General features: G+C 44.1%; 1 protein-coding gene across 1 annotated transcript in view; it reads right to left on the bottom strand.

The window, feature by feature from the left end:
- The window catches only part of FGF18 (fibroblast growth factor 18), a 742080-nt gene extending 719145 nt beyond the window's left edge, over nt 1–22935 (bottom strand). Inside the window, exons 1-2 of the mRNA XM_085617876.1 lie at nt 20122–22935; nt 19707–19743 (exon numbers count right to left, since the gene is read on the bottom strand). Coding sequence (XP_085474002.1) covers nt 19707–19743; nt 20122–20153 — 69 coding nt within the window. The 5' untranslated portion in view covers nt 20154–22935. The remainder of the gene's footprint in view (nt 1–19706; nt 19744–20121) is intronic.
- Between the last annotated feature and the right edge of the window lie 3732 nt (nt 22936–26667).

The raw sequence follows: 26667 nt of genomic DNA, 5'->3' as shown, positions 1-26667 counted from the left end.
ATGATGTTTAATTTAACATGCCATGGGTGTGCTTTTGGGTACCATGTGATATGGCCTTACAGTAAAGTTAAATAAATTATAGTTTTGGTCAATGTCAACATGTTTTAGGGTTTCTGGGGACTGGTTAACAGTGTGTTAGAGACTGGTTAACAGTCACAAAACCAGTAACATCTGTCCATAGAAAACACAAGGAAAGTCTGTTTCTCACATATACAATATAAATATATAGACACCTACAAGGCAGACATAAAGGTAATCCCAGATTAGTGACCCCCAAGCCGCTACCATACTCTGTCCCCATTCGCAACCAGCCCCTGACCTGAGATACCATTTCATTTCTCTGCCATTCATCAGCTGCATAAGTGTGACTCCTTGGAGAGATCAGGAAGCTTCACATGCCTTTACAAAGCAGAATTTACGTCTTTGGCTGACCTTGTAGGCAAAGGAAATACCTGTAATTACCACTAATGGTCAGTAGGGAATGGGGTTGATACAATATTGTGGATACAGGGAACTGATGACCATGGTCTTCTCACACCATGATGAAGGAAAAATATTATATTTAAGAAAGAATGGTTGACAGAAGAACACCTGTAAAAATATAAAAGTGACGATAAAGCATAGAGTCATGGTATGAATACATTTGATGATTTAAAATTGAGGGACTCTAAATACAGTTTGAATATTTCAGGTTGCATTCATTACTAATTGTATTTTTTCTAGACACAGACCTTCCTTAAAGTGGAATTTATGTTTCTTTCAAAAGTAATTTAACATTTTCCTCACAAAAATAAAGTTTTTAATTTGAACCATAAGTTGTATGGAAATGTCCACACTTTGAAGGTGTGACTCCTAACAAACAGTTTATAACCCCTCATCCCAGTAATTTCTGTAGGAATTTAAAATATGCAATTTTGTAGTATTTGCTCTTTAATAGATGCCCAGGGCTATGCTCTATCTTCTGCTAGTGAATCCTTTGTACATAAATACAAAAGCAGGAAGATCACAAACATTAAAGCAGCCTGCTCGCCTCTTTGTGTGAGCTGCCATTTCTCAGCTAGCGAGTGAACAAAAAGTAAATCTTAGATAGGAGCTCTGGTATATGCGACGGTCACAGAAGGGGTCATGCTTCCACCCTATGCTCCCTAGGGGCCATATGGAGCCTATTGAACAATGCTAAGTCCATCGAGTAGAATGGTGTCCTGCAATTGAAGGTAGTTTGGTGCAACATCAACCAGGAAAATAAACTGTATTTCCTGCCCATTGTAATTTTCCATGTGATATTGTGTATTTCACCTGAAGGCAAGTTTTCTTCCTGCTTTGCCCTTCTTATTTCATTCCAAAAAAAATGGAAGGTGCACTTGTGGTCCAAACAAATTCTTCTTTTTATTCACAGTTGTTTTGCTAAAAACGGCACACAGCCAACGCGTTTCCAGTGCCACAGGAACTTCGTCAGGGCTTACTAGGATATCAAAACAATTTCTGAGAGAACATAAAGTTTCAAGTTCAGTGCTTGAGGTGTATTCAGACACTACTACGGATACTTCAATTCAGTCAGTCCATGTAATTCTGAAGCGTAAACCAATGATAAGGAATATTCAACTTGTATCAAGTAATGGGCTCATAATAATCCAAGGAAGCAGGTATGTATAAAACCTGAAGTGATCCCTTAATAAAGGGAGAATGAGATACAAAATGAATCGCCAATGCAGGAGCAGTAGTTTCACACATGTAATAATAAACGTGAACCATTAGACCCCGCTATCGGTATCTCGTCAGCAATAAGGGAAATCGGACAGCCTGGTAACTGTTGACCGCGAATAGATATAAAACATTTATATCTATTCGCGCCGTCAACAGCCCTGACGAAGTTCCCGTGGCACTGGGGAACGAAACGCGTTGGCTGTGTGCCATTTTTAGCAAAACAACTGTGAGAATTTGTTTGGACCACAAGTGCGTTTCCTGTTCGACTCCTATTAGAGTGCACCTTCCATTTTTTGGGACTGGTTTATTGATTTGGCATCTTTCAACAGCGGATGCGGGGAGTTGTTGCACTTGACTTTTGATATATGCAACTATTGGATTTGAGGTGCTTGACCTTGGTCAGCTGTTGTGTATCTTATTGTTTTCTTCTTATTTCATGTTTGCTTTTGTTGTGGGTGCCTCATGTACATAAGGCTATCAGCCCTATTATGATTGGATATTTCTCTCCCAGCACTCTTGTCTGACATTGTCATGGATCTCGTGATTGGATCCCACCCTCTAGGGGTTTAACTTGTCTACCTACCCCACGCCACTGCTGATGAGTTGTGCTGTCACTGCTCCTTGGTGGTGACTTGACAGTTGTATGTCACAATTTTGAGGTCTGTAGCATCACCAGCACATATATCAACTTAATAATATTGACTACAACTATATCGTCAAGATATGTATATTTTGGAAAGTTGCGCTATGCTATTCTTACTCCACAGCATATTATGTTAACCACATCATGGTAGTCAATATTGTGCAGCTTGATATCAAAACGTTGTTATTGTGGTGTACAATCCCCTCAACACACATGTATGTGTGGTGTCTATTGATTCTACGGGCATATTTTTTGCAGTTCGCACGGACTCCATAGGGTATTGAGCATGGCTGGTTGCATTTTCTCTACAGCTAGGGGTCTCTCATGTGCCACTCTAGGGTGGACCTGCAGTGCAATGCACATACATATGGACTTCACCTCGACTACTCCTGATTGACCCATGGCTGGTTGTTTAATGCTCATTCCTATGGTATGCTACCTGCACAGCTGGATGGACTCCTCGGATATCCACTGTGGTGGGTTATATAATGATTGCTCTTCTGTTGTTCCAAGGTGACCCTTCAGAGCATATAATGTGGCTCACTATATAATGTCAATTCCTATGGGTTGCTTCATGTCACACTTTGGTGGTACTTGGATAGCATATACTATGGTTGCTTGTATAATGTTTGCTCATCTGTCACTCCACCATGAACCATGGCTGATCGGATAATGCCCATTGATATGGGATGATCTTATGCATGGACGATCGGCTCTGATAAGTTACTATCGCTGATTGCATAATGGCTACTTCTGTGCTGCCCCCAGTAGACTCATCAGAGGTTGTCCCTGGGATGGTTCCATGATGCCCATTCTTATGAGCTGCTCCTGTGTTGCTCCTGTGAGGATCCTTGGAACATTTACTAGGACTGGTTGCATAATGGTTACTCGTGTGCCATGCTTGGATTGGCTCCTCCAAGCATACACTATTGTTCATTGTGTAGTTCCCCATTCCTCTTGGGCTACTCTCTGTCACTCCTGGGTGAACTCTGCGCATCTACCATGGCTCGTTGCATAGTGCCCGATCCCATGGGTTGCTCCCTGCCACACATGGGTAAGCTTCACAGGCATATACTGTGGCTGATCACCTAATGAGTGCTATGCCGCCTTACAGTGACAGATCAAATCATATACTCTGTCTGACTGCATCAGCCCCATTCCTATGGATGGCTCCCTGCAACACCTGGATTTTTTCCCTATACTTTAGCTACTTGTATAATGGTTGTTCCTTTTTGTTCCACTCTAGTAGCATCAAACTATACATATGGCTGGTTGTAGGAAGCCCATTTCTAATGGAATATACCCCTTTAATCATGGACCCATCTGAGCATATACCAGGGCTGCTTGCAGACTACCTGCTTTTAGTGCTTCTCCTCCATTACTCCTGGATTACAGAGCAAATCCTATAGTTGATGAATCAATCAATCAATCAATCACTGCATTTGTAAAGCGCGCTACATACCCGAGAGGGTCTCAAGGCGCTGGGGAGGGGGGGTGCTACTGGTCGAAGAGCCAGGTCTTGAGGAGTCTTCTGAAGGCCAGCAGGTCCTGGGTCTGTCGTAGGATGGTGGGGAGAGTGTTCCAGGTCTTTGCGGCGAGGTAGGAGAAGGATCTGCCGCCGGCGGTGGTTTTTCGGATGCGAGGGACTGTGGCGAGGGCGAGGTTGGCTGAGCGGAGGCTTCGGGTGGGGGTGTGGAAGCTGAGTCGGTTGTTGAGGTAGGTGGGTCCGGTGTTGTGCAGTGCTATGTGTGCTTTGACTGCACACCTACCGCCTCCTCGAAGCACTTTAAATGCTCATCTTCACTGTAGTTTAAACTCTATGATGCAGACAATCCAAAACTGGAAGGAATTCACAAGCACGCCTGAGTCTCTCCTAAACCCACGAGTAGGTGGTACAGTCAGATGGACACTCACGATACTGCACACTTCTTACATAGGCCACACTGCACTCAAACGCTTTATATCCATCTAACAGTGTGATCTAATGCTTAAGTGTTCTATCTCTTACTTCTTTTCATATCAAATTCATGCACTGATACAGTGACAACATCAACACACTAAAATGCAGGCCACATGAGAGAAACGGAATGCTCCATTCAAGCACTCTCTTGGAATAGTGTGCTACCCGTCTGCAAATGTCTTTAACGCCTCCTCAAGTGTATGACGTGCTTTATAAATGCAACAGCAATACAATACAGAGCAAAATCAATTTTATTGAAATTCTTTAAGCAATTAGTTAGTGAGTTCACCCTTTTAGATCTGGTTTGATGACACAGCTGACTGCATGACTTTCTGTGATTACTCTTTTAAAAAATTATAAAATATATACCTTCACATAGAGAGGCCTTGAGAGGAGGAAACATATCTCGCCTCACAGAATTACCTGTTTGGTGTATCATTCCACTTTTTAGGGGTGTTTACATTGCAGTGCATGAGGTGCATTGTGTTCAGCAGGTGACAGAAACTATTTGGTGAATGCAGAATTAATCTTGAACAGCAGGCTATGCCCGCCCTCTAAAAGCACCACATTCTGCATTGTAACCAATTGCTTACTTAATATTACTTATAATATAGATAATTATGGAAAGACAATATTATATGTATCCGTAGTTACTGGTAGAGGAAATTATATATTGTGTGCCAAAAATGATACATTAAATATTACATTTTTCTTGAACAATCAGACTGTCCTAAACCCATGCCAGCTTGGCTTTTGTTCCAGCAGGGGAACAGAAACCGCGTATGTCCTCACTGTTGACGAGGTGAGAGCCATCCTGGATCAGAGGGACTCTTCTGCCCTAATCCTAATTAATCTATTGATGGCTTTTGATGTGGTTGATTATGCAGTCCCTTTGCCTCATCCAACAGAGACAGGTATAACAGGCACCGCTGAAGCCTGATCTGCTTCTTTACCAAAAGATGGAAGGCAAGCGGTGGCTTTGTCTCCATATTATTCCACCACCATGCACATTGACTGTGGTGTGCCTCTAGAATCCTCCTTGTCACACATGCTTTTCATTGTCTATTTATGTTCTGTTGAACCACCTAACAAAATCATACCGCTACTTGTCAATGTCATACGTGTACGGGGCCAGTTAATTGTCCAGTTAGATAGTCAAGCTCCTGTGCCTCAGCCAAATTCACGGACACTATATTTGAGGGGTACAAACTTGAATGTCAAATAAGTTCTAAAAAATAATGCAAGTTAAGGTTGAAATCATGGTACTTGGAAACGGCCCAAATCGTTGGCAAGACAAAATGTGCCCATTAGTTGAAACCCCTTCACCAGTAAATAAAGCCACGAATTGTGGCATTGTTGTAGATCATAAACTGGCACTCATTCAGTAAATAAGAAAAGTTTCTACAATCTCAGACTCCTTAGCATAAATGTACCCGATTTACCACTTTGACTATTCCAATATTGTGGAACTCAGGCTACCAGAAGACTCCCTAACCAAACTGCAAATGATTCAAAACTCTCATAAAGCTGCTCGGCTTGGAAGATGCATCTAATAATATTTTGTCATTAGGAAAGCCCTTACTCATAGTTTTAGAGCGCCGCCTGTCTTTTACTCCATATGTGCCAAGATGCCCCTCAGGATAAATGAGTGCTTCATAAAATGAAATAAAATAACATAAAATGGCTGTTTGTTTTGCTTTAGGTACTGAAAGCTTCTGTGTTTAAAGTCCTGGGAGATCACCATTTGAGATCAACACCAATGAACTTCAGGGGGGATCAACTTCCGAGGTCAACAAGAAAAGACACCATGTCAGTCACTGAAGGAGCCCTCCTGCTGTGCCACTGGGGACTGTGTGGATCAACAGCTATGTATTGTTTATGTTCTATCCCAAGAAGGCTGAACATGTATGCATTCTGTTTGTTTAGCTGCCTGTCGTTCTGCCGGAACAACCATGTTTTTTACCCACAACGAAAGGGTGGTGCTTATTTGAAAAGTAGCAACTCATCAGTGTCATGCTTGAATGTTACTCAACAGTGCATACCCTACTACATTATTTCCTATTAATTAACTTGCAAAGTATTGTGGGTATGCAAATGTCATGGCATCCGATAGCCACAGTTCTAGGCAAACATACCCTTATATTTCAGTATAGATGTTCTTTCTGACAGAAGATGTCAACCTTTTTTAGCTTGGGATGTGGCCCTTTGTGTTATATTGCATCCCCTTCTAAACAGTAGGATGTTGATGTGTTGATGTGGAGTTAATATTACCGAGAGTCCAGTTAACTGGCTTGCTGCATGTTATTTCAGGAGCTTCCATTATCTTCCATTATCTTCTGAGGGGTTTGTTGCACGGTATAACACAGTTGCCTACTCGTCCATTTATTTTACCCCCATGCAAGATGAAGCAAATCATATGAAATGTGGCATCTTTTCTCTATATTGTTTGTAATAGCCCCTTTCCTTGGCAAATATACTTTTGTATTTTAGGGTATACATTTTTTCTCACTGAAAATGTAAAAGTTTGCAACTGTTTTTAGTTATGATGTTGTCTCACACTCTACCTTAGACCGCATAAGTTAGACCAAGTTAGACTGCAGACTTCTGCTACTCAAACTCAAAACCCCTAGTAACAGCCTACTGTTCTGTTCTGTTCTGTTCTGTTCTGTTCTGTTGGGGTATGTTAGCTTCGGATTTTACAACAATCATGTTGGCATATCATGATCAAATCAATGATATCAGAAGCACGGAATGAAGGGGGCTTAAGGAGTATCGGAACGGGAGAGGAGTAGGGATTGTTAGGGGTACCTAAAACATATTGTTATTTGGTAAAATAACTAACATGTTTTAAGATCTTCAAAACGGAGATGAGAATGTGTGTGTTTGTGTGCACGTCTTGTGTGTGTGTGTGTATTTGTGTGTGTCTGTGTGCTTCTTTCTGCCTGTGAGTTTGAGTACAAACCCCATTTGAAATAGGACAGACACCTCGCCATGTAATGTACAGTGGTATCTGATTTGGGGAATGGAGGTGCCACTCAGAAGAAATAACACAGGATATTTAGTATCAGCTCTTTGTCTTAGTTGCGGTGCTGCAAGGTGAGGAGAACCACTGACCTCCCCAAAACTAGTGGCCTGAGCCAACTAACAAATACAAAACAAAATTCCTCAGCACACGTTTGTTATATCACAATACACGTGGACACGCGCAACGTAAGAACAAATTAAATACAAGTAGGTGAGTTATTGTTCTTTTTCTTTTATTACTGGGTGTTCAGACAGCCGACATGTGTTTCGTCGCATACATGGGAATTCGTCCCGCGACTTTTTCCAAGGCTATTATCTTCTTGTTATCCTTTATTTGTGGTGATACTTCCAACCCACAGTGGGATTCAGTTTCTCGCGACGTCACAAGTATCCGACCTTATATCCAAGGGATACGTGTAAATCGCAGATGCTCAAAATCGTGTATCATTATCTTAGGTCCCAACCACGGACGTCGCTCCTCGTTTAGCCGAGTACGGTGTACCTCACCATGCCCATCTGAAAACACTTGCACTCAACTATTTATTGGAGAATACATTGATTAGGTGTGTGACACACCAAAATCTCCCTGAAGCCAGGCCCCTGCCTGTTGTCTCTCACAACACCTAGTAACAGCCTGTGTTACTGCAGTCTTACTGCCATGCTCAGAATTCAGGGCTAGACATGCCTTTTATTCCACTGGCCATTTCCCTGATGGTCTGGAACCCTTGGATTTTGGTGTGTTTTGAAACCCCAGAGGTCCTCCTTGTGCTTCTGTCTCTTTCCCCCTCCCTCAGCAAAGAAAGGGGGGAGGAAGAAGATAGAGAAAAAGTGATCAGAGAGTTAGAAGAGAGAAGGAGAAAGAGAGAATGGATGCATGGAAAGGAAGAGAATGTGTGAGGAGACCTAAGGGGGGCTTGCCTGAGCATTTTTGCCAGGGATGGTTGTGGTTCCCCAATTCGGCCCAGCTAAAATTACCCAGGCCATTAGCTCCGGCTTCAATCTGCTAATGCAAGCAAATGGCTTTTGCATATGTCCATGCTAGGAGATTGCCAACCTAAAACCAGACCTATTGGCTTTCACAATTTCTGTTTTATTTGATTCTAAATGCAAGCATTCCACGTTTTATCTGCACCTTATTGTGACCACCAGATAATTGCTTTCCCCAATGTACTAATTGCTGGATTTTTATAACAGCCCGTGAACCTTCACGTAATTAACCATAGCGTCTGGGTATACTGCAGACCAACTGTTGTGAGATCAAATAGTACCGGATTGTTTGCATCTAATAATAAGGAGATGGCTCTTACAACTAGCTTCAGGGGGAAAGTGGCTTCAGGACACAGACACTGAGCGCGCTAACACGAATCCTCAAGGTTTCAAACCTTATTGAAACCAAATCATTTCAATTTTTTCATTGCGATCCAAGCTCCAATATGTATATTTAGAATAAGAGCTAGTGTACTCTACATTAATTCCTCTTCCCACAGTATGATCCTGTGAGCTCTGTTAAAAGTAGGGCAAATCTTCACACATCTTGAACTATTGCAAATCAATGTACATGATACACCTTATTTAACTATTTTCAATACTGCTAGTTGTGTTTTGTTTTTGCTAAAATAAACGTTTTTCTTTGTTCTCCATACTTTGCTTGCAAACATTTTAATATTCACAATCAAATCTTGGGGTAAACGAAATGGTGCCCTTTGAAAAGTTTTAAGACGATACCTAGCCACTTTGTGTCTCTTTTCGTGGACATTACCAAAATGCAGCCATTAATGGACTTGATTTCTTGCTTGCTTTTTGGAATTTTCCAGATGGTTACAAAGTACTATTACATTTGGTGCGTCTACATATGTGGTTTATATCATGACATGTTTTGATGTTTATTTGTGTTTTGTAAAGATAGTTACCTAAAGCCAGGATACAAGAGGTTACTTTTATGCAGTAATGCAAAATGACATTAAAAAAGTCTCATGATTACTAGGAGAGTTGTTCTCTGGTGTAAAGCAATTGTTACATGCAGCTTAGGAGACAGTAGACAATATTTTACACCTGTCAATTTTACTGTACTGGGTAATAAAATCTGCTTTCTCCTTTGCCCTGTAGTAATAAATGTGTGAAAATGTGTTTAGTAGTACAGATCATCTAAATACCTTGCTTTATTGGGCTACATTTACTTTCGTTGCCATGGCTCATGTATATTACATATAATATAATAAAGAAAAATAGATATAAATATATTTTTGTGTGTGTGTGTGTCTTTTAGGTAAATGTTTTTTTATTTTTTATAATTTACTTAAGTTTCAGCCTCTGCTGCGCAAGTCCTCTGGGTGTGGGCAGTGGAGCCGGTGGTCAGGCCCTGCTCCCAATCTGCATTGAAAACCCTATCCATGCTGTACATGGAATTTGGCTGTGCTCTGCGGGGGTTGGATGCAAGATCAGGCCCTGTGCCGACCCAGCTTTAGCCACCCAAGCCCCACTGTGCATGGCCTGCCAAGCACCCATTTTGATTCGACAATTGCTCCAAGCACACAGAATCTTCAAAGCTGAGGTTGCAGTTTCAAAAGTCTTTTATTCCACCGTCTTTACAGATGCCCGTATGCCAACACGTACCCATTCTGTGCTGTGCACAGCCTTCAGCAGGCCCTGTGCCCAATCATTGTCAGCTGTGTGCTGTCGGGTTGGTTGCAGAGCTAGCCTGATCTTGCTCCGGGTTTAATTTGCTGTCTACCAAATTTCGTGCAGATTAACTGTACATTGCCAAAGCTATTAGTGAACGAAACTTTAATTGCCCTCCCCCCTCCCAAGTTACTTTTGTTCGACCCCAACGGATCTTCCCAAAACTTGACATAACCAACAGTAAGCTAAACCTACAAACAACTGAGAAATTGTGTATGGATTTATCAAACAGTGCCAAATGTATTAGCAGTCGAATATTTCGCTCACATCCCCTTGAAATCCACCCCTCCCTTTGATGGAAGTCAATGAACTTGAGCAAATAAAAAATTGCCTAAACATGGTTAGTTTCTTCTACATTTTGTTCAGCTCCATCAGACAGTACGGAAGTTCTTAGTAAATAAGAATGTTATGACATACCCCTCTTTAAGTCCTCCCCCTATTAGAGCTCAACAAAGCATGAAATACCTGCACTGGGTGTACCTTGCTGCCTGCCACATTTGATGCAGAGTCATCAAACAGAGCTAAAGTTACAGGTATTGAAAATCTCATTCTTCCCTCCTTTAACTTTGCTCCTCTTGACTACTGGCACAAAGCTTGACATACCAATCAAAAACCAAACTTGGCAAGCGTTTGCCAAATTTTGTTGTGAAGATGTATCACACTGTGTCAATGTTACTAGTGAATGAACACTAGTCTGCATCCCCTTTTTAACTCAGACCTCCACCTGGTGGATCTGCATGTACTTAGCAATGCTAAAGAAAAGGTTAAATGTGCTACGCCGTTTCCATATTTCATATTTCATGCAAATGCATCAAATGATATTAGTAAATCAAAAAATATGTGGCACCCCCTTCAACCTTTACCTCTGCCACTCTTTGAATCTTCACAAAAGCTAATATACCTGTACTTGGTGTCACTTGCTAACTACGGAGTGTGGAGTGCAGAAAACTCTGCAAACTCCGTGAACGGAGCGAAGTTCACTGCCCAGTCCTACTTTTAACTATGTCCCCTTTTATAGGTAGTTTCTGATGATTGTTTCCAATGGAAATGGTACTTTGATCATCCCCCATCTATTGACTCACCCCCAAACATTCTGCAGCACATTGGAAAAGTTAACATGACTAGGCTGGAACTATGTTTTGGAATGTTTGGTGCAGTTTAGTCAACAGAACCACATCTATCAGTGAGCCAAATTTGCCGTACTTTTTGCTCACTACTAAGTTACTGGCCAACATTATAAAAAAAATCTTTAAAATAAACCTTCACAAACAGGGACATATGGGTTACGACTTAAAGCCCTCTGAAACTCACCAATTTTTGTGAGTTTCACAACAATACATGTATAGATTATGGCCTCATACATCATGTCACAAATAACATTGTTATCAATGACATCATTGATGAGGTCACATATTACACAACCATTGACATTGTCAACGACATCAATACTTCAAATGGAGCTGCAAAAGTGAAATACTACACCAAGCAGTGGAGGTCAATGAAAAGTCAGGTGCAGGTAGGCTTACTAAAGAAACATATTCCTTTACATATCGGTTGCAGTAGGAAGGCAGCAGTATCTTGTTCAATGTATAGATGTTCTCAGATCAGATACATATATAAATAAGAGTATATCCCTCATGTCAGCAAACAAATGAGCAAAGGAGCAATGGTTTTCGGATTCAATATTATCAAAAATTGTTTGAATTACAATACATATCACATCTATAGATAATATAGAGTCCCACAATTACACTCAGTAGAGATACTAGAATATTTCACCGTCCAGTGTGCATGTTACACATATTGCCATTGTCAGAAATGTTTAAAAAACAGAAACCTACATTTTGAATTGTTAGCATTGTGGACTGTAGCGAACTGCAGGACAATCTAAGCAATCAGTAACATCAATGCATGGGATTGATTAATGCAAGTTGGAATGTATTCCAAAAGCTGTCACCTTGTTCTTTCTTGCATATGTTTACCATCATCAATTTATCATAAACAGCAGGTGTAGGCATCCGCATTTGTTGCCCCCAAACTAGCACACACTTATTCATGGTAGATGAAAACGTGTTATGTATGTTTTTTCTATATGAATAATTACAATCTCTGTATTTCTGCCATCTTCAATCAGTGGCTGCAGTCACTTCTTGGAAATGACAATGAGCAGAGGAAACAGACAACAGCATGTGCAGTCTCCACTTGCAGATTTCTTGAAAGTAAATCTAGCCTGGTTATTGAAGTATTCATAACTGAAATGGTTGTGATCACTAACTTGCTGCCATTTTAAAAAGGTGATCATGGACACTGGTTGAGCTAAAAAATACATATCAAAATTACTGTATTGAAGCCATGTTTAAACAACAGTCTCACAAATACAGGTCAATGGTAGGTGGTCTGCGTAGCGTTACAAATCGTCAGACAAAAAAAGCCTTTAGCTACGGCTCATCCTGGGATATGCACGCGACAGTGGAGTTGTGTAGTTAGAGTGACTTTCAGCAGCAGCAAGTCCATAAGGGTGGGGGGACCACGCCCCCACACCTTTTGAACATAAAAGGTGTCTGTCAGGCTGGGCAACGGTTAGTCTGATCCACTCTTTATTTTCATGTCAGGCAGACAGGAGCGAGACATGTGCTAAATGCGCAGGCTCCAGGCTGCCTGAGCTGAAGTTTCCTGGGCTGAGGGCGTGACCTCCTCAGCTTGACAAAGGTCCTCAAGGCCCTCCCACTCGTGACGAGGGGGAGTGTCAGAGATAGCATTTTACCTGGGTGCTTCCATTTTAAGCCCTCAAGTGCTTAGGGCAGAGCGTCCATCACCGCCTCTCATCACAGAGTGGGGTGGGGTGGGGTCAGCAGTCTCACTGACCTCATCCCACTCTGTGACAAGGTAGAGACTGCTACCTCACAGCACTCCAGACCCTCCTGGCACATTGGAGGCTTCCCTCCTGTGAGCTGCAGTAGGTAAGTGTTGAGTTTACTTTTCATTGACTTTTTGGTGTGTGTGTGGATGTATGTGTATTTGTGTGTGAGTGCTGTGAATGGGTGTATGTATGTGTGTCAGCATGTGAATGCATGGGTGGAAGTGAGTGTGCACCTGTGTGTGTTACTCCCACCCGCCCTCTTCTAAGCTGTACTTACCGGCCTCCACTGGTGACATTGTGCCTCCGACACAAAATCTAAACAATTTGCCACTTAGCATGCCAACAGATCCTTACCTTCCCCTCACCCCCCATGAATTGTGAATGATCGACAACACAAACAGCAAAAAACAACGCACCAAATCAGCGAAACAGAACACCACAACTATGGGGTTCAGAATAAAGGTCACAGCAGAGGTAAACATGCTACAGAAACGATCGTGAAAATCTGGCTCCGTTATCCAACAACCCTAGAAACTTAAATGAGTGAAATAGATATAACAAACAGATAAAAAGGAGGGAACACCCCTCTAACAAGCATGTGCACAAGACATGGAAGTCTGCAGAAATGCCATAAAAGAAAATTGCACAGGAGAACAAAATAACGAAAAGTATATAGAGAAGGAGAACAAATGAGATTGACATTTCTTAGCAGATACTGGACCAAAAGCTGTACTATGGTAAACTGCCAAAATCCTTGCAACGAGCATCTACTTGTGATGTAAATAATTAAAAATACTGTGTCAATTAACATGTCGAAAGACAAAATATACCGATAAATATAAGCAAAATATCTATATCTTAAAAAGGGTAATTTTTGCATATTTATCTGATGCCAGTAAAAACAAATGGTACTCAATAACACGTTATTTGAAGCAGGTCTATCGATAAGTATACATTCACACAGTTCTATTACTAAAGTGCAAAGATCAAAATGAACTTAGTAGAACCTAACGGATATAATCATTGCTTAATGCCATAAAAGGTAAATGTGAAGGAATGTCATGGTTACAATATAAAACCTAGACATCTCTAGAAATTCACCAATTATTATAGGCTACACAAACATAATTCCTAAAAGCACGCCTCACACCCTCATATATATTGTTATGGACGATATCACAAAGACATCATTGATGGCATCACTTATGACATCACTTATAGAATTTACTTCTTCAGTGATGACACCATTGACACTCCGTTCCCTTGAGCCCCTGAGACATTTAGGTGCAGGGTATGGATTTTGGTAGTGCCAGGGTTTGTGCTGAGCACAACCACTCCAACAGCCTACTGGGCACGCCCATTGGCTATGCCAAATGGGATTGAAACCAGGCCTTTCTCTCATCGCCTCTTTCCTTGCTCATCATCTCTTCACCTCGAGCCCACTCGCCCAACCTCTGTCTATTCCCATTTTTCACTATATGAACGCCCAGGCATTCGGCCCTACTCTAAGTGACATTTCCCAGACTGACTGCTACAATGGCCCTCTTTTGTGCTGTTGTCAATGGCCACATGACTGCTTCCCCAGATCCTGCTGAGATCAACATTTAGCCATGACCAGCAGCTTCTGGGCAGAGGGTCTGAACTTTGGCCCGGTCCATCTCTCAGGACCATTTCCCCCAGAGTCAGACTGGACTCTGGCACAGACTCTGCACTCCCAGCATCTGCCCTCATATTCTGCTGTACACAGACGTTAGCTCTGCTCTTGCAACAACTATGTATCCTTGCAAAGTAGCCACAAGAAAACAAGAAAGTATTATATTGTCATTTAACAGATATGAAAAAGATCAATATATGTTGTGGCTTCACTGATGTCATCTAAGCTGCCAATAGTGATGTCATCTAAGCTGCCAATAGTGATGTCATATGTGATCATGTCTGGGGTGGTCTGTGTTCCTATGTGGAGGTGACATGGCCTTGAAGTTCGGGCTGGACTATACCTTTTGGGATGGCTCCTAGGCTGGTGCGCATGTGGCTGGTCCCTGACTGCAGTAGCACAATGAGCCATAAAAGCCATGTTTCTTGTAAAGACTATTGTAAAGCTTGACCCCAAGCTCTGCTTTCGGATCCCATATGTGTTTCTGTAAATAAATCAGCCCTGGTTATGGTCACACTGTACAGGGGAAAATACAGCATGAAGAGTGATTTTGATATGAACCCATGATTAGTGGGGAACACTTCAGAACATACCAGGAGTGAGAAAGTTGGTTGGAAATTGAAAAACATAGAGTATACAACAATGGGGATATTGTGTGTGGCTGGTTGTTGGGTCATATGAACAGTTGACAATGTACTGTAACATGGCCCAGGTGTTCCCAGACATGGGCAGCATAGCTCACTGTGCCACAGGACTCTTGCTGCACCTCAGTGAAGAGGCCCAACGAGGCACAAACAAGACTGGCTGCTTCTGTTCCCATACAGAGATGACATGTTCTAGTAACTCAGACTGAACCATTCATTTTGGGACCATGCCAATAATGGCTTACATGTAATATAGAGTAGAAGTAAGGATTACATATGATATCTACCTAAATGATGGCCTGCACTCGGAGTAATTACCAAAGATTAATTCAAATATTCCATCACTGACCTTTTTATGCTTCCCAGTGACATACCCTAAGTAGGAAAATATTGGAAAATGTGGGTTTCACAGCTCGCTGTGCTATAAGTCTCAAGCTGCGCCTCACTGATGAGATGCAAGAAAGCCAAAGCATGACTTGGGTTGAGACCTAGCAATACAAAAACACTGATGATTGCCACAAAGGCCAAAACATCCCTGGGGTTGCTTGTGGTCACATCTGGAGAAGACATGGCGTAGCAGTTTTGGCTAGACTGACACTTGTGTTGTGACTTCAAAGCTGATTTGCGAATGGTTGATACCTGTCTAGAGTTGCACATTGAGCAAAAAAAGGTGACCTGGAATGTGGCCCAAAGTGTTGCTGAGAAAAATTCAAGTATTCTGTTCACCAATATTATGTTTTTCAAAATGAGACACTTTGAGAACAACGGGTAATCCCAGACATGTATCCGTTAGCAGACTATGCCATAGGGCTCACACTGCATCGCAGTGATGCAGCCAATCAAGGCCAATACATATTTGAGGCTGCGTGTTTTCTCATACAGATGAGACATGTTATTTAAGGCCCAATACTTATTTGCAATATGATTAACAATTGTATGTCATGACATTGTAAGGAATTGAACAATGAACTGGAAATGGCCCAGAGAAGTTAAAAGTGGTTGAGATTAAATCAAGCATAGCCCCATTACTTTTGTGTGCTTCTCAATGAGAGTCCAAACAGAGATTTCAATGGGAATCTATGCCAACGGACTCAAGTCACACCTCTCTGATGAGGACCAACAACCGTACCTTGTCTGGGGTTGCTCGTGTCCCCACATGGAAGGGACTTGGCCAAGCAATTCCAGCTGGACTGTCTCTCTTAGAGGGGTCCAAGAATAATGTGTACATAGTTCGTCCCCGCCTGTGGTGAATGAATAACTCATAACTGAGAGAATTAAATGTGCTCACACTAATGACCAGAGGCTGAGATTATTCCAGCCATTCCATCCATCATGTTTTTGTTTTTTGTTTGGAGGCATGGATCTCATGGACTGCATTGCCTTAAGATTCAAGCTACAGCTCACAGATTGCTTCTGCTCTCATGTGAGATAACATGACCATGCTATTGTTGTGGACTCTCCCTTTTGCGGTGGTCCCAAAGCTGATTTATATATAATTAGTAATGTGTATTGTATAAAAAAAATTTAATGTATCAAAATATTCAATAAATTAAACAACACACGAAACATAAATATGTTAGGAATTTTTGAATTCATAAATAGACAATATAAAAAAAAATCATACAAAAGAGTCATAATATCAATAAAAGAATACCCTATCCCTCTTGAATGCAGCAAATGTAGTCCATTGTCTTAGAATGCCCGTTAGTTATATTACCATTTCATTTGAGTATTTTCTAAGTTATATCCAGATACCATATTAATCTCCCAACAAAGGTGTTTTTTTGTGGCTGAAAGCAAGCAGTGGTTGCCCCGTCATAGTATGCAATGATTGCTTCCTAAAGCAGGACAATGACAATTTTTTTCGAATGTCGCTCAGCCCTGTGTAGATGCAATAACATGTTCCAAGGTGTTATTCTGATAGTTACAGTCTGCAGTTAGGAAAGATGGATGCGGACTCCCGGGAGCTTTTGAATTCTTTCAACTGAATGTACAACAGATGGAATCTTAGAAAAGTTTGTTTTATAGATACCTCTAAATTAGAGTTGATGTATTTCTGGCTAAATATATGATTCCATAAGTCACTCTGCATATTTGTAGCATTATACTTTATATAGATCTCTTAAATTAAAGGATTCCTGATGACCATTCCTGATAACTCTTTTGCAAGTTAATTGTTGCATCTTCAAGAGATCCTTAAGCAAGGGTAAATTATGTTCTTTGATAACAAAATTAATTTGACCAAGAGAAAAAGCTGAGCTGGTCATATTGCTGTGTGTGAGTTCTTTATAAATCAAACCTCTCAATTATGTGGGTTTTGCAGAGTCACAGAAATAGTTTATTTTCCAAGCCGGGTGAACTGCCTCAATTGATGGTAGACTTAATTCAAGTGCATGAGGAGTGAATCTTCTTAAGTTAAGCAAATGATGTGCATTTTGAATGAAGAACAGATTTAAATTATTTAACTTCTTTTCATTTAATGTCAACGACGCAGAAGTCAAAAGTGGAACACGTTTTGCCCTAAAGGCCATTGCAGTCAACCTAATCGCATGCCCTCCATATGTTAATGCAAGCTTTTTATACGTTTTTGTAATCATGACAGACTTTGCTTTTAACATATTTAGATGCTGTCGAGACAAGTGTGCCCAGCGGTGAGTCACCCCTACGTCCTGTATCTTGATTTCTTTTAGGACTTCAAAATGCACCTCAATATTGAGGCCTGTAACGCTGAAACATGTTTGGGGTTGCCTATGTTTTCGAGGATGGCTAGACGTGGGCCCTATACTTCATTATGCCAAAGGGCTCAAGCTGAAGCTTGCTGATATGACCCAACAAAGTCAAAATATTCCCCAGGTTCTTTGTGTTTCCATACAGAAGAGGAGTGTGGTCTAACAGGCCAGGCAGGGCTGTCTGTTTTGTTTCTAGGCCAAGACTAATATGCATGTGATTTGTTGCTGTCCGTAAAGGCACAAGGAGAAAAAAAACATGGACTCGAATAGGGCACAGAGTGGCTACCAGTGGATGGCTGACATTCATTCAAGCATCCATATCCACCTCCCCTGTTCCTTGGTGATGATATGTGACCTCACACGTGATGTTGGTGAAGTCATCTGTGCCAACTTGTTTGTGAACGGTGCATTGGAGGAGTAATGGTTGTGTAGCTCACTATAACTACCAATTGTAAAAGGTTGTTAGACATTGGACAGTAACCACAATGTGTATTATAGTCAATGTCTCTCTGATTCACTGTCACCAGGCCCTTTTAATGGCATTATAGGATCAAATTACACCGGAAAGCATCATACACTTAAGTATGCCATGAATTCGGTCGGTTCTGCACAGTACAAATAACTTAATTAACAATGTTATTGCAAAAGCGGTTGTAATTCCTGAAGTAGCTATTTCTCTTTTGAGCTATTTCCCCTTGAATGCGAACGATGCCTGCACTGTTAGCCAGAATGATGACACGCTAATTGTCGCAGATGAGTGAATATCGGCATAGTCAACGGCATATATTTTTCGAGCATCTCAAAGGAAAATCGGTGTTTCATTAACTGACGTGCTAAGCGTATTATATTATTTCCTCCTTTCTTACATATAAATCAGCCTGCACCCCACTATTCGGAAACTACTTTATTTCACGCTCCTTCGAGTGAATCCTCGAGAACAAAATGACAGGTGCATTTCCAGCTGTCTCCCTTGAAGAGATCTCCTGGGAGTGAAGCTGTCCCGATGCAAACGCCCACAAGACGCAACAGAACCACCCAAATTACAGGGTGGTGCGTGCGTGAAAGAAGGCCCCTCTACTTTGAAAGAGAGTGTGTGTATCTGCCTGTATGTGTTGGTGTCAACACGTGCCTATGCGTGTGTGTAGATGCGTCAATGTGTCTGTCTGTCTGAAAAATGGCGGGATTGGGCAGTTTGTACTCACGGCCCTCAGGTTTCCTCCTTACGGAGAGTGCGTGCGTATGCGCGTGTTCATCCAGACCAGCACCATTAGGCTGCCTTTCAAGCTGGATGCGCAGAAATGCTCTTGGGGGCAAACTGGAGGGATATATATCGGCAAATCGATCTGATCTCCATGACCCGCTCTGTTACCTCTGTGAGTTGCTTTCCCTCGCCTCATTTAAAGCAGAGCTAATCAAATAGAGAAGCTGCACGCGACCAGCAGGGGAAGAGGAAGGCTCCGCTAAAGTCATTAGTAAACGCCGAGCCGGCGTGCAGGGCAGCGCGAGCGCAAGCACGCCTGTGCACGCGCTGCCCACCTCTGCCTGACGCACTCTCAAGGATGCCTCTAAAGCGTGAGGGGCTGGTTGGCAGAAGCTGAGCCTCGTGGCCTTCCTTCTAGCCTCCATTTGAGTAAACGTGAGCCCCGTCCTGGCACGTGAGACTCTTGCAAAAATCTGCACTTCTCCCTGGCCGGGTGAGCAGAGCTGGCGGTACCACATCAAAGCGAAAGGAAACTTTCAAACAAGCCTGCTCGACTTCCTTGCGCTCCCTCTCTACACATATAAAAGGAAGGAATAAATGACACATACCTGCACCTGAAAGCACAGCAGCAGGAAAGGTAAACATCTGGAGAGGGAGGAAAGGAAGAACAGTTCAGGAGGGTGCGGGGCAGAACGGTTTTACACAAAGATCTTTGAAGCTGTTAAATGTGAGCTCTCAAGGATTAGTCTAGGGGCAGCAGAACAAAATGAAGCTTTGGGACAGAGGAGAACTGGCCTCTCCTCGGAAAAGAGAGATTGTGTGGCATTGTTAATTAGTCTAATTGGGTGGCAGGGCTGGGGCAGAGTCAGTCACATTTGAGCTGGGACATGGCAAGTGACTATTCCATCTGACTGACTCTACGCCAGCCCTGCGGGTCTTTCTTTTAGCCTGTTCTGAAACATCCCGCTTTTCCTAGAGGCCAGTCCTCCTAAGGGGACATGTTATATACATCATGGTCCTTACAGGCAAGTGCAGGCTGGGAGCAGCGGAGGCATCGCTGGGAGGCTCGGGGCTCCTAGGGCAGCAAGTTGCTCTGACAGATCCCAGGTCCAGGTCCAGTCCGTGGGCGGTGCGGCGAGAAGGCGGTGCGCCCTGCGGGTTTCCAGCGGTGCCGCTTGGCGGTGAGCGGGCGGGAGGAGAAGTTGAGGTGCGGGGTGTGTTCTCTGAGCGGGGCTCCCTCCGGCATCGGCTCTCCTCTTCCCAGCCTAGCCTCCCTGGCCCGAGGAGAAGGCTCTCCGGGGCTTGTTATTGTCTGCACCGTCCGACCATCAGCAAACACAAGCGAGGGACCCAGCCCCGGCAGGGGGAGGAGGCAGCTCTCCCTGGCGGAGCCGGCAAGTGCCTGCCTGGACCAGCTGCAGCGGAGGACGAGCGAGCGAGGCGCCGCAGCCTCTCCTCCGGACGGTCCCGCGCACGCCCTTCGCCGTGGTACCCGGAGCAGAGGGTCCCTTGCCCGGTTCTGGGCGGTGGCCGAATCTCCCAGGCCACGGGATGTTGGCAGCGTTTCTTGGGTCTGACAGGTGCGTGCAGGGCAGGCTTGTCCTTGCGCGGCACTGGGAGGCTCTTCGGGGATCTGACAGGTGCGTGCAGGGCAGGCTCGTCCTCACAAGGCACCGGGAGGGTCCTCGGGGGCCCGTCTGTACGTGCCGGGCAGGCTTGTCCTCGCGGGACACTCGCGGGTTCTTCAGGGGTCTTTAGCAGGCCTGTACGCCGATGCAGAGCACCCTCAGGTTTCTCAGGGGTTTGTCAGGCGTGTGTGTACAGGGCAGACTGGCTTCCGAGGTACTCTTGCAGGTTCTTCAGGAATCTGCGTCCTGTCCTTCGGAATTACTGGCGCTCACGGGATAGCCTCGGATGCCACGGGGTATGATGATGCACCCTGTCTTTCAAAGGAGGGGCAGTCGGTGGAGACAGGGAATGGCCATGGGGCGCTAGCAGCTTCCCTCAGAGTCAGTCAGGTGCGGGCAGGCGGACTCTGAAGGGACACTCACAGATTTCTTGAGGTTCTGCGCCCTGCCGTTCGCAGGGACAGTGTGGTTGCTGAGCAGGCTGCTTCTCCAAAGATATCGTGAGATTCCTGTGGGGTCTGCCCCTGTCCCTAGGATGGTCTAGTGGTTGGTGCAGGGCGGACTGTCGCTCAAGGTATGTCCTGAGGTTGCTGAGGGGTCTGCACCCTGACTCTGCGAGGGCCTGTCTTTGGGTATAGAGAGTGCGGCAGCAAGTTCTTCGGGTCTCTTTTAAGACGCATGCAGAGGAGGCTGGATCTCACGGGACACCATCGCGCGGTAAGGGTTTCTGCACCGGACTTTAGCAGTGCCAGTCGGTGACTACAGGACAGGGAGTGTCGCAGAGGAGGCCGGCAGGTTGCTCATGGGTCTGCGCTCTGTCTTTCACTGGGTCAATGGATACAGGGATGGCTCACAGGTGAATCGCTGTCTCATTGGGTGTCTCCAGGGGTCAGAGGTTTGAGCCCCTCGCTTTCCTCCAGAGAAGGCTTCTCTCAGCATCAGCACCTCGAGGTCAGGGGCCTGCAGTCCACGCAGCTTACACGCAGCCTGCCCTGCCCAGAGATAGGCACAGTGACGCCCCTTCAGACCCACCACACCTTGTCCTGCCACAGGGTGCATTAAGCAGAGTCAGCGGAGAAGAAAGGACACCTTTCCCAGTGTGAACTATCCAGAAAGAGCGCTCGGTAGCGCAAATCTTCTACAAATATCCAGCATGAGCCGAGGAGACACAACAACTCTTTCAAATAGTTAGCAGTGGCTGTGGAGACAGGGCATCCCCTGTTAATACACTGAATTGTCCGCGGAGACCACGGATTATCCAATTTGGGCTTTGAAGGCAGAACATCCAATGTTGTTACACATCCAGCGTGACGGTGGAGCCGCAAGTCCTCCGTGAACTATCCAGCCAGGGCTGTGAAGACACACTTTCCAAAGTTAAATATCCGGCAATGGCGGGAAGACGGAACATCCACCGTTAAACATCCCGCATGTGCAGCACAGAAAGAACATCCGACGGTGAAAGTCCGACAAGGGCTGTGGGGACGGAAGATCCACTGTTAAACATCCCGCATGGACTGTGGAGACAGACAGTCCACTCAGAGCAAAGCACTAAATTGGCGGTAAAAACATAGAATGCGTTTCTATGCAGGCAGCTGGCTCGCCCGGCTTTATTAAAAATGAATGTTCTCCATTTGGAAGAGAAAGTCCGCTTAGCTAATACAGAGCAGGAATCGCTTAAAACAGATCGCGAATTTGTTGAAGGCAGTTACTCATTCCTGATCCAGACCAGTGAAATAAAAACAAAAGTTCATATTTCTAACACACGGCATGAATCATCTTTTCAAAAAAGTGCATTTTTTTGACAGGGGAAAGTGGCTGTGCCAGCCCGACAGGGCTCCCGTAATGGATGGCGAAGGAACTGAGACAGTGAGGGGCGCCTGCGCGGTGCGGACAGGTCCCCGGTGTGCAGGGCAGGCTCCCAGGACCTGCTCAGGCTGCGCCTTCGGCGGGAGGGGCGTGCGCTCCAACCTGGGCCCTCGCGCTCGGATTCTTTCGCCTTCACTGATGGGGCGAGCTGCAAAAACTGGATCCTGGCATCGCTGCAAAGGATTTCGCAGCTGCTTCCCAAAAGAAAACACATCATAACTCTTTGCTCCCCTCCAGGTCTTCCTGCGCAAGACAGGCGTTGTTACTGGAAGTGATATCTGCCTTCAGTCTTCTTGTTCCCAGTCTGACTGATCTGCCCTCCCCTGTCCAGAACAGAAGTGCTGACCACATGGACAATTCTATGCTCTCAGAGTTTGCCCTCTAGGCTGTATCTTACCACCTTACTACCGCTCTCCTTTCTCCCGTCCTCTCTTTCTCTCTCTCTACCCTCTCCCTCACCAACCCTCTCTGTCTCACACACACACCCTCTCTTTCCCTCACTGACCCAACCTTCTTCTCTCTCTCTCTCTCTCTCTCTCTCTCTCTCTCTCTCTCTCTCTCTCTCTCTCTGTGTAAGTGGCTGTATGGGTGAGTGAGTGGCTGTTTGAGAGGGTGTATTGGTATGTGAGTGGATGTGTGAGTAGCTATATCGGAGAGTGTGTTTCTGTGTGAGTGGCTGTATGGGTAACTGGGTGTGTAATTGGTTGTATGAATGTGTGAATGGGTATGTGGTTGTGTGGGTGAGTGAATGGGTGTGTGAGTGGCTGTATGGGTGAGTGAGTAACTGTTAGTAATTGGATGGTTGAGTGACTGGCTGTATGGGTGAGTGACTGGGTGTCTGAGTGACTGGGTGAGTGAGAGGCTGTGTGAGTAGGTGTATGAGTAACTGAGTGGCTGTGTGAGTGGTTGTATGGATGAGTGGCTGGCTGTGTGAGTGCTTGTATGGGTCTGTGAGTGATTTGTGTGGGTGTGTGAGTGGATGTATGTGAGGTTGTATGTGGTGTGAGTGATTTTGTGGATGATGTCATCAATGATGTAATTTGAGATGTCATAAGTGATGTAACTGACCATGTCATGAGTAATGTAAAATTTGAGTTCACAAGCAGTGCAACTATAACTGCTGATTTTCTATGGTTTTGTGCGTGTGAAATCTAAGCCTAACTATAACGTCCCTGTAACCTTTGTTTTTTCGGTGCATTTCTAAGATCTTTAAAAAAAAGTATATTTCCTAACTATAAAGTCCAGTAACCTTTGGGTTTTTTCAGTGAATTTCTAAGGTTTAAAAAAAATTCTATTTCCTAACTATAACATCCCTGTAACCTTTGTTTTTTTAGAGAATTTCTAAGGAGTTTTTTTAAATTTTATTTCCTAACTATGAGATCCCTTTAGTCTTTGAGAGTGGGTGTGTGAGTGTCTGAAGGGGTCTGTTAGTGAGTGTGTGAGTGCCTGAGTGGGTCTGTGACTGCCTGAGTGGGTCTGTGACTGGATTTGCAGTTGTCTCTGTGAGTGGGTGTGTGAGTGTCTGAGTGGGTCTGTGAGTGGGTATGTGAGTGTCTGAGTGGGTCTCCCAGTGGGTGCAAGAGTGTCTGAGTAGGTCTGTCAGTGGATGTGAGAGTGTCTGAGTGAGTATGTGAGTGTGTGGTGAGCATCTGTGTGGGTCTGTGAGAGGGTGTGTGAGTAGCTGCATGGGCCTGTGACTGGGTGTGTGAGTGGCTATATAGTTATCAAGTTTTCAGATTGGTTTTGTGTAGCATTTTCATGGTTTCTGTGTACTTGTGAGCAATATTCCCTCTAATTGTTTTCCTCGATGTATGGCAATAAAGTTGCTTCGTGCACTGCAGCTAAGGCTGTATGTACTAAAGATAAGCAACAACTTAATATGCAAGCTTGTGCAGTGTGCAAGATACCAAAATCAGTGGCATTGTAAGGGTGCCATGGGCCCTAATGCAAACCAGTAAAAAAGCCCCCCCCCCACGCACACCTCTGGGTTGGTATTAAAAGACACCTATTACTGGGGCGCAGAGGGCTCCTTGCACTTCTGGGCAGGGGTACCACTGCATCTTGTGTCCTAATCATTCTATTTATAATTCCTCTCTATTTGCTATCACATGCCACTCTTATCTCTTCCTCATACCTTTTCTTATCTCAGTCCACTTCCACTCAATTTCCTAGCTTGTCATTATCACCTTCCTCCTTTTTAAAAAGTTTTTTGCTCTCTTTGCTCTTCCTTACACTCCACTTTTCTTTCTCTATTTTCGATCTCCTCCACTCTTCTGTCATTCTGTCTCCTCTCTTCAATCTAAGTACTACTTTTCTCTCTCTCACAAAGTCTCTCTCTGTTCTCTCCTTTCACCCACACTCTGTCCAATCTATGTCTTGACTATGCTTTTCTCTGACCTTGTTCTTCTTATTGGCTCCGACCTCCTTGTATGCCACCTCTTGGTCTACCTATCCCCTTTTGGTTGTTTTATCGTCCTTTCCTTCTTTGTTTCCCCCCCTTTTTCCCTCTCCTTTCTATCTTTCACTCCCCTCTATTTCTTTTCTTCTTCCTTTCTTGCTTTCTATCTCACTTCCAAAGCTCATCCTCTCCATACGTTTCATTTTCTCTCTACATTTAGATCTCCTCTCTCCCTCACACTCTCAAATCATCTTTGCTCTCCATCATTCTATTATTTTTGTCCTTCCTACTTTTCTCCTTCCCTATCCAGTACCTTTTCTTGCTTTCCAATCCCTGTTCTCATGTTTTCTCCTTTTCCCTACTCTCCAATCTTTCTTTCCAATCTGTCTTTCCTATTTCCTTGTTCATTTTCTTACCCTGTCTCCCCTCTTCCTTTATTATCTCTACTTCATATCCCAGTCTCACCCTCCATCCATTCACTCCTTACTATCTAGCCTTTATAGATGACCTCTTCTTTCTTACCTCTTTGTATCCACCTCTATTTCATTACACCCTTTTGTCTTTCTTCATTTCTGTTGCCTTTTCACCACATCCATCAACTTCCACACTGTCTCCTTATCTTTTTTTCTACCTCATGACAAGCTCCTGCACAAACCTATGGAATACAGCTTTGATCTCTGCTCCGCTATAGACTCTGTTCTGAGTTTTACTAGTGCTTCCTGGGACTGGTTTCACTCTCTGTGGCAATGACTCTTCCGCAACCCCTCACAGAGGGAGGCCACACAGAGCTAAACCCAAAATAATTCTTAGCAAAATCAGGGCAAAATCATTCCTGGGTTTCATGTGTTTTCGTTCAGGGAGAACCTGGCCTGGCAGTTTGGGCTCAAATGCTCCTAATTGAGTAGGGTCAAGACTGATTTGCATGTGTCTGGGTCCAAACTGAGTTGCCCTGGTGGGCAAAAGAACAATAGTTTAGAATTCTACCCCGAGTGATTGCCATTGGTCAGACATACTGCAAGCATTCCTCCCATCACCTTTCACGTATTTGATGTAGCACACTAAGTGGCCAAGGGTATGCCCAGACGGGGCACCTTGGTCACTGTGCCACTGGAACCAAGCTACACCTGACTGAAAAGCCCCAATCAGTGTGAAACCGGTCTTGGGTTCCTCGTGTTCTGGTTAATGGAGGACCTGGCAGTTCAGAGTAGACTGCTCCTTTTGGGGCAGGTTTAAGACTGATTTGCATATGGCTGGGTCCAAACTGTGGTGGCATGGTGGGCCAAAGAAGAATGGGTTAAAATGCCACATGGCGTGACTGCACATGTTTAGACTTATTGCCAGCATTCCTTCCATCACCTTTTGTGTCTCTGATGTTAAATAAGCTGCAGCCAGTTCAGAGAAGACTGGGACTCTCTCATGTCTGGGCTGTGGTGCCTTTGCACTGGCTGCAGAAAAGTAGCCACGCCCCTGACTAAAATCGCATGTTATTATCACAAGTGGCACTGGCTGTCTCCTCTGCTCCATTTGTCTAACCTCCTCTAGAATCCTCAAAATGTAATGGGGCAAGCAGCCTTGGCCAGGTTTGGTGCCAACACCCTTGCTACAGGGCCACATCCCTGCCTCACCACTTTTGAGGGCTATAGAACAGGAACTCTGATGTAATTGTTAGGTCCTCTT

Source organism: Triturus cristatus, chromosome 7, assembly GCF_964204655.1.
Source record: "Triturus cristatus chromosome 7, aTriCri1.1, whole genome shotgun sequence".
Lineage (NCBI taxonomy): Eukaryota > Metazoa > Chordata > Amphibia > Caudata > Salamandridae > Triturus > Triturus cristatus.
This window is presented reverse-complemented; position numbering and strand designations above follow the sequence as displayed.